Source organism: Dasypus novemcinctus, chromosome 5, assembly GCF_030445035.2.
Source record: "Dasypus novemcinctus isolate mDasNov1 chromosome 5, mDasNov1.1.hap2, whole genome shotgun sequence".
Classification (NCBI taxonomy): Eukaryota; Metazoa; Chordata; class Mammalia; order Cingulata; family Dasypodidae; genus Dasypus; species Dasypus novemcinctus.
Window position 1 is genome coordinate 106,195,993 of NC_080677.1, and position 7,878 is coordinate 106,203,870.

The window sequence follows — 7,878 nt, forward strand, 5'->3', positions numbered from 1 at the left end:
TGTGCTGGGTAGCAGCTAGGGACTTACATCAGGGGAATGATATATGGACATGTTTATTCCCCAGACTGGAGGGACCTAATGGGGGGACCCCTTCAACTGAGTGGTCAGATCGTCTTCCTGCCACTTTCTCCATCTCTTCAAGTTGATCCTCCTTTGATGTGGGTGTTAAGAATTATATGAATAAGGTTCTGTCTCATTACCTTATTGACACACCTTATTTACTGTCTGACAGTCTGGATCTAAAGCCTAAGAAAAAATTCTGTTTCTCTGCTTCTGATCTCAATTCTACTTTCATTCTCTTTCCCTTTTCCTTTCTTAAGATTCTCTCTTACAGGCAAACCAGTCAAATGATTGGAAAAACATTTTGGGGAAGGGGTGCAGAGACAAGGAACTTTAAATTTATGCATGTCTGCGTTAATGATGCTGGTTTCTGGGGTCCAACTGTCTTTAAGGGTTGGAATGAACCACGTCTTCTAGTTTCAACTGGTAGCATTCACAGCCTTAATTACATTCGAATACTTAAAATTATTAATCAGAAGCTGACTTGCTTTTTTTTTTTTTTTGCCTGTCTGGTGTCTTTTGAAAAGTCACAAGTGAAATTTTCAGTACTAAAAAAAGCAACTGTGACTATGGATCTTTCTATTCTGGCCATACCACCCAGAAATAGCATAATCATGAAACATCTTATATTTAGGTAGATCAAGGTAAAGAAATTAAGGGAGGAAAGAGGATTTGGCCCAATGGATAGGGCATCCGCCTACCACAGGGGAGGTCCGCGGTTCAAACCCCAGGCCTCCTTGACCCGTGTGGAGCTGGCCCATGCGCAGTGTTAATGCGCGCAAGGAGTGCTGTGCTGCGTAGGAGAGCCCCATGTGCCAGGAGTGTGCCCCATAAAGAGAGCCACTCAGCATGAAAGAAACTGCAGCCTGCCCAAGAATGGCGCTGCACACATGGAGAGCTGAGAAAAGATGACAAAATAGGGAAACGGACTTGGCCCAGTAGTTAGGGCATCCGTCTACCACATGGGAGGTCCGCGGTTCAAACCCCGGGCCTCCTTGACCCGTGTGGAGCTGGCCCATGCGCAATGCTGATGCGTGCAAGGAGTGCCCTGTCACACGGGGGTGACCCCACGTGGGGGAGCCCCACGTGCAAGGAGTGCACCCGTAAGGAGAGCCACCCAGCGCGAAAGAAAGTGCAACCTGCCCGGGAATGGCGCCACCCACACTTCCCCTGCTGCTGACGACAACAGAAGCAGACAAAGAAACAAGATGCAGCAAATAGACACAGAGAACAGACAACGGGGGGGGGGGGGGGGGGGGGGGTTAAATAAATAAATCTTTAAAAAAAAAGATGACACAATAAAAAGAAATGCAGATTCAGTGCCACTGATAAGAATAGAAGCAGTCACAAAAGAACACACAGCAAATGGACAGAGCAGACAATTGGGAGGGGGGAGGAGAGAGAAATCAATCAATCAATCAATCTTTTAAAAAAAATTAAGGGAAAGTCTATAATTATTACTTAGTTATCTTGGTGTCCTCAGAAAGTTTTCCAGGATTCATGAACTCTGAGTTTAAGCAGAGTAACACATTCCTAAGGATCAGAGGTGGCTTAAGCAATTGGGTACCTCCCTCCCACATGTGAGGTCCTGGGTTTGGTTCCCAGTGCATCCTAAAAAGAAGACAAGCAGACAGAGAGAGCACACAATAAGCAGAAACAGAAAGCAGACAGCAAGCACAAACAACAGGGGGAGAAATAATTTTTTTTAAAAACATGCATAAATAAATTACTTTTAGAGTTTGAAGCAGTAATTATAAAAGTTTCAAGTCCCCCCACTAAACCATGAGAAAGCTTTCTCCCGTGTTGCTGCCTACACAAAACATATACATACAAAGGCTAAGAAATTTGTGCTGTGAATTGAGGCAGCTGAAGCACTGAGGTATTCCTCCCTGGATTCCCGTTCGTGGATTCATATACTTCCACCCTCACGTTCACCATTTACATTTATACTGTATTTGTGTTTAGATATACATACCATTAAGAAAGACAGAGGGGAAGTAGATGTAGCTCAAGCAATTGGGCTCCCGTGTACCAGGGTTCGATACTCAGGGCCTCCTAGTGAAGGCAAGCTGGCCCACACGGAGTGCTGGCCCCGTGCAGAGTGCCAGCCCATGCAGAAGTGCTGGCCAAAGTGGAGAGCTAATGTGGAAAGATGATACAACATAAAGAGATGCAGAGGAGAGACAGTAAGAAACATAGCAGAACAGGGAGCTGAGGTGGCACAAGAGAATGATCATACCTCTCTCCCACTCTGGAAGGTCCCAGGATTGGTTCCCAGAGCCACCTAATGAGAATACAAGCAGGAACAAAAGAACATACAGCGAATGGAGACAGAAAGCAAACAACGTAGGGAGGAGGGAGAAATAAATAAATCTTTAAAAAAAAAAAAAAAGAGGTCAAGTCACTCAGGGTTAATGATTTCATGGTTTATGTTATCATCATTTGCACACATCACTTCCCTTCTATTAACTCCGTTCACTGTTGGTAGATACTCCAGGTCACCTAGCCTCCCATTCTGAACACTTAATTAAAGTCTTCTGCATCCCAAACCCTCAGAAAATAGATCTCCATGGGGAAATAACAGAAAGACGTTAGTCAACTTAATGGAAAGGATCAATCTTTAGTATACAAAGATCTCTATAACCAGCAAGAGAATACAGGGAAAAGGAAAAGATTAGAGAACTGACACTGGTTGAAGTTTTCTGAGCCCCTCCTTTCCTTAAGAGCAGAATGAATCTACTTACAAGATCAAATAAAAGAGACCCCTGTGAAGAAGGAATAGTTACAGTAACATGCGTGGTAAGATGAGGACTGTAGACTAAAATTCTATTACCTCCCTAAGGGGTCGTGAAAGTCCCCTGGTGACAATAAACTAAGAGCACCCTGGAAGTGGAGATTTAGCCAGAATGTACAAGGCAGGATGTACCCCAGTCCAGCCTCAGCTGACTACGAGGCAGGATGTACCCCAGTCCAGCCTCAGCTGACCACCTATCACTTTCCTATAAAGACAGCAGCAATCTTTTGGAATACTCTGAAGCAAATCTCTCCTCTCTTGTCTCTACAAAGGCAGAATGAGCAGGTAGCAAATCTCTGCACTAATTCCTTGTACCTAGGCAGGATCAAGAGTTTACCAATCCAACCCTTCTCTGTAAGAAACAAGGATTTTGTTTCTTAGTGAAAGTTCAACACTGAGGAAAAGACAGCATGGTCATTCACTAATAACTTCAGCTCAACCTTAGGAAGATAGAAAAGGCAGAGCCAAGCATGAGAGGTCTATTTTAACCCTACCCAGGCCCAGAGCAGGTCACTCAGGAATCTTCTTAAAATCAAAATGGTGCTCAGGGACCTCTCTAGGATCTTCTCGAGTGTATGTTTTGTCTAGATTGCTTAGGTCATGCTCACGCTCTAATCAGACCAAGCTTTCTGGTTTTAACATGAACTCACTATTCCTTGACCCTCTGGACTAGTGGACAGTCTGTCACTATGTCAAACTTCTTGGCCCTTTCCAGCCTGGATTTATGTCCCCAGAGAATAGGGGCAGCAGTGGACCAGACTCGGACTCGGACTGTGATGAGATGGAGTAAATGGTCACTGTGCATCACAAAACCATGTTTAGAAATTAGTTGCCTGAACTCCCTTTGGAGTCACATTTACTCCTAGCTCTAAGCAAGGAGCATGATATTTAAACAATCTTTTTTAAAAGATTCTCACCACTTCCCCAACTTTTGTACCTCTCAGTCCTAACTTCTCCCCCAAAACCCCGACACATACACACACGCCACAAGAAGATGTCTCAACATTTTAAGTATCTCTAGGGTCCAGATGCATTAATGGCATCCCACAGTAAAGACTCCCCTCCTAGGTCAACACAGTGAAGAAATAAATGATAACGTAAGAGAAAAGGCAGGGACAGTAGAAACCATAGCCTGCTCCTTCCCACATAAGAGAGGCACAAAATCTCAGAAGTCATCAAAAACAGCATCATCTCTTGCCAGAAGGCCACCAGCTACCACTGGCTGGAAGCCGCATTATCACTTGTTTCTCCTCTGGACTGAAGTGCAAGATAGTCAGAATGGCTGTGAGTGTCTGCTGGCGGCCCAGCATGTCAGGCAAGGTCAGGAAGCGGTAGATGATGTTTTTGAGGTATTCCAGGTTGGCTCCCTCCCTACTCTGGTCCCTGATGTTCTTTTCAATGTGGCTCTGCAGAGCCCTGACCTCCTCGCGATGCCGTTCCCCCTCCTCCAGGAGCCGATCCTGCAGCTGATGCACCTCCACCTCGAGCCTGTGTTTCTGCTTCCTCAGCGATGTGATCTCCACCTCCTTACGCGCCAACTGCTCAGCATACAGGAAGAAAGTGGGCTCATTGGCTGCAGCAAGTTGCAGCGCTTGGGTCAGGCTATCCAAGGCAGATGTATCAGCTGGGTCCCCAAGACCCCCGCCACCCACAGGGCTTCTGCGCCCCGGCAGCGCAGAGGACAAGGCCACAGAGCGCAACTGCTCCAGCTCCAAATCCTTCTCAGCAAGCACAGCTAAGGCGCGGTCCCGCTGCTTGTGCAGCTCTTCCTCCAGTTTCAGCGTGCGGTCCCTGAAGTCCAGCTGGCTACGCTCCAGCTCCTGCCGGTGGAGTTGCTGCAGCCGGGCCAGCTCCTGCTTCCGGTCCTCAGCCTCCTGCTGGTGCTGGCGCTCAAGCTCCTCACAGGACAGCCTCAGGGAGATATACTTCTCCTTCAGCTCAGCTAGCTGTTCCTGGGCTTCCTCCAGTTCCTTTGCCAGGTTCCCATCTTTGGTGCTCTTGTTCTTGAGGACCACCTGGGCCCTCACCTTGTACCTCTCAAACTCTTCCTTCAGCTGTTTCAGCTCCTGCTGGTAGTAGAGCGCAGTAGCCTTCTCCCCATCGGCAGCCTCTGAGCTGGGCATTATCTCCAGGTCGCAGAGCTTCTCCACATCCAGGGTGATCTGGCTTTTCCTGGCTGCGACCTGCAGCAGCCTCTTTAGTTTCTCCATCTTATCCTTCAGGACATTGACATCCAGACTGGACTCCTCTCCATGGCTGTCTAGAGGGGACCGGCTAGAGGCAGCTAGAGCCAGCGTCTTATTCTCCATGTCCAGCTGCATAATGCGTTCCCTCAGCTTCTGGATAGCCAGCTGGTCCTTCTGCTTCGCTTTCTCATAGGTGCCCAGCAGTTCCGATACCTCGGATATTTGATTCTCCAGGGCTGCCACCCTCTGCTCTTCCACCTGAGCTTGCTGACGGAGTTGCTCCTCTGCAAGGGCTGTCTGCAAAATAAGAGAAGAGACAGAAATGTATCCAGAAAAGAAAGCCCTATAGCAAACTTTGAGAAGGCATGAGAGGGGACCAAAAAGGGCCACAGGATTGGGACGGCCTGGCAAGAATGGGAACAAGGGATTTTTCTGCAGATTCAGGTGCTAACAAAAGTTCTGGTAGCTTGCTTACATTCTGTTCCCAGAAAGATATTATACCAAACAATACTGGACATCTTTGTTTATTTGTTGCTCTTCTGCTTTAGTGCTCCCATTTTCCTCCCATCATACACCTAGCTCACATATAAAAAGTATTATCTTTGCTTAGTAATGTACCACCCCAAGTCCTACTAAGAAAACAATTTTACCATGAGAAAAACACAAAACATATTTTTCCCTTTTTCAATATTCCTAGAATATTGTTTCTAGAAGTTTCTAGAAGTTCAAAACTGAGTTGGAGCTCTCTCCACACTAAAAGGATGCACTGTGAAATAACACACCTTTCCAGAGCAGGCAAACCTAAACTGAAAGCAATTACAAGAGGTTGTTTCTTTGACAAAATCCCTCTATACCCCCTCAGCCTTCCTACACACTGCCCTTCACTTAACAGTTAGCACTATACTGCTTCACAAAGTACAGGCATAAGATGCCTAACTCCCACCCAGCCTACACTTAGAAATTCCACATCCTGTTGGAAGCTGGATACCGTCATCATGCAGAACAGGATTTCCCAAGATTAACTAAAGGAACTTTTCAGATAGCATCAAAAATGCCACTCTAGTCATTTAGCTCTAACTACCAAAGGAGGAAAAACCCTAATATTTCCCACCATAAGTTAAATGACTAATGTTTGAAAGAAACGAGGATAATTACCTTCCTCATTTCTTGCTGCAACTGAACCTGGAAATGGCTCTTGAGGTAGGCAGCCTCTTCCTGAAGTTCCTGCAGCCGGGGGTCTGGCTGATTCTTCTCATCTCGAAGAGCCTGCAGCTCACCCTTCAGCATCTCCACTTCCCCGGTCAGCTGCTTGGTCTGCAGTTCAAACCCTTCTATCTGATCAGCTGCATATGACCGTCCCACCAGGGCTTCTCGTGTCTCTTCCAATCGCAGCTCCAGCTCCTGGCGCTGGGTCCTCTCCTCCTGCAGCAGTTTCTGGAGCTCCCGCAGCATCAAAGCATGGTCACTCTGCTCTTGGGCCCTATCATGCTGCTGTGAGATAAGTCGGGCTTTGGTTTCTGCTATCTGCTCCTGCAGCCCCTTCAATTCCCCCTCCAGGAGGCCCCTCTCCTCCTCTGCCTTTTTATTTGCATCCTCCAAGTCCTGTTTCATCTTCTTCTTGTCAGCCAGGTAAGAAGCCTCCATGCGGGACTTCTCCTGGGTGACTGTAGCCAAAGAGCTGGTTAAAGTAGCCAACTGAGTTTTCAACTGGTGCAGTCGTTTGTCTGCCTCCCCACCGGTGGACGGCCCATCCCCACTACTACTGCTAACGCCACTCTCCGACCCGCTGGCCTCTTCGGACTTTGAAGGTGGTGGTCCACGGGCTGGTCTGTCATCTTCTACCCCAAACTCACCCTTGGCACTGGTGAGACTGGCCGCAGTATCCAAGCTGGTGGCAGTCCCAGTGCTATCACCGCTGTGAGTGGAGCACCGGTCATCAACAGGGTCAGGAAAGGTGAGGCCTGCTGGCTGGACATCTGCGAGGCCCAAATCCGCCTCATGGGACACCGACAGCACTTTAATGCTGGCCTCTAGAGCCTCTTTCTCCTTCAGGAGGCTTTTATAAGCGCGCACTACATCCTTGAGCCGTGCCTGGTACTGGAGAAGCTGCTTCTTCTGCGATTCTATGGTATCCAGCAGGTCCTTCTTGCTCGGGCCGCCCCCGAAACTCATCCCAAACTTCTCCATGAGCGTGCTGGGCGGGCTGCTCCACGTCAGCGTTCTGGCAGCCGGGGAGAGAGACTGGAGCTTACCGGAAGCGACGCGGAGAGTTATCCAACCGCGGGCCGCACGCCTGCTCCTTCCAGCTGTGCGGGACTGGATGCGGGGCGATGGAGCAAGCTGGCAGGGGCGCCCGCGGTCTTCCAGGCCCGGAAGTCCTATCCCCGACGCGGCGAGTCCTAGGCGCGTCCAGGCGAGTCCTATCCCCGACGCGGGCACGAGACGAGCGCAACGCCAGGGATCGCCCGCACTGGCACACAGTAGTCACTCCGCCTCCCGGCCCACCCGGCCCACAGCAGCCCAGGCCGACCCCCTCCCCTCGGCCGAGGCTCCAGCCAGGGCTCGCGCTGGGCGCAGCTCCATCCCGATTTCCAACTCCTGCGCGGTGGACAACGGCGCTTCCGGGCCCGCTGGAAGTGACGACAGGGCGCCGCCGCAGGCCCCGCCCCCAGCGGGTGCGAGGTGGGCGTGGCTACTTCAAACAGTGAGCGGGGGTCGCGGGTCGACGGGGTTGTGGGTAGAGGGCCAGTCTTGCCAAGGGCGGATTAAGCCAGGTCGAGGACACCAGGAAGATGTTTGTATGGTGAGATCAGGGTGCCTGAACTTGCCCCTCAGGCT

General features: G+C 49.5%; 1 protein-coding gene across 1 annotated transcript; it reads right to left on the reverse strand.

Annotated features, from left to right (window-relative positions):
• Window positions 1-2,471: 2,471 nt before the first annotated feature.
• On the reverse strand, window positions 2,472-7,678 carry GCC1 (GRIP and coiled-coil domain containing 1). Its single transcript, XM_058297326.1, has 2 exons — window positions 6,196-7,678; window positions 2,472-5,337 (listed from the first exon to the last, which is right to left on the reverse strand). Exons 1-2 carry the CDS (start codon window positions 7,225-7,227, stop codon window positions 4,042-4,044), a joined length of 2,328 nt encoding a protein of 775 aa, XP_058153309.1. The 5' UTR covers window positions 7,228-7,678; the 3' UTR covers window positions 2,472-4,041.
• Between the last annotated feature and the right edge of the window lie 200 nt (window positions 7,679-7,878).

Bases quoted from the DNA above. Each gene is read 5' to 3' on its own strand.
- GCC1 (XM_058297326.1), bottom strand. From the start codon at position 7,227: ATGGAGAAGTTTGGGATGAGTTTCGGGGGCGGCCCGAGCAAGAAGGAC. The intron at 5,338-6,195 runs GTAATTATCCTC...CTTATTTTGCAG, and splicing joins TGCAGCAAGAAATGAGGAAG to ACAGCCCTTGCAGAGGAGCA.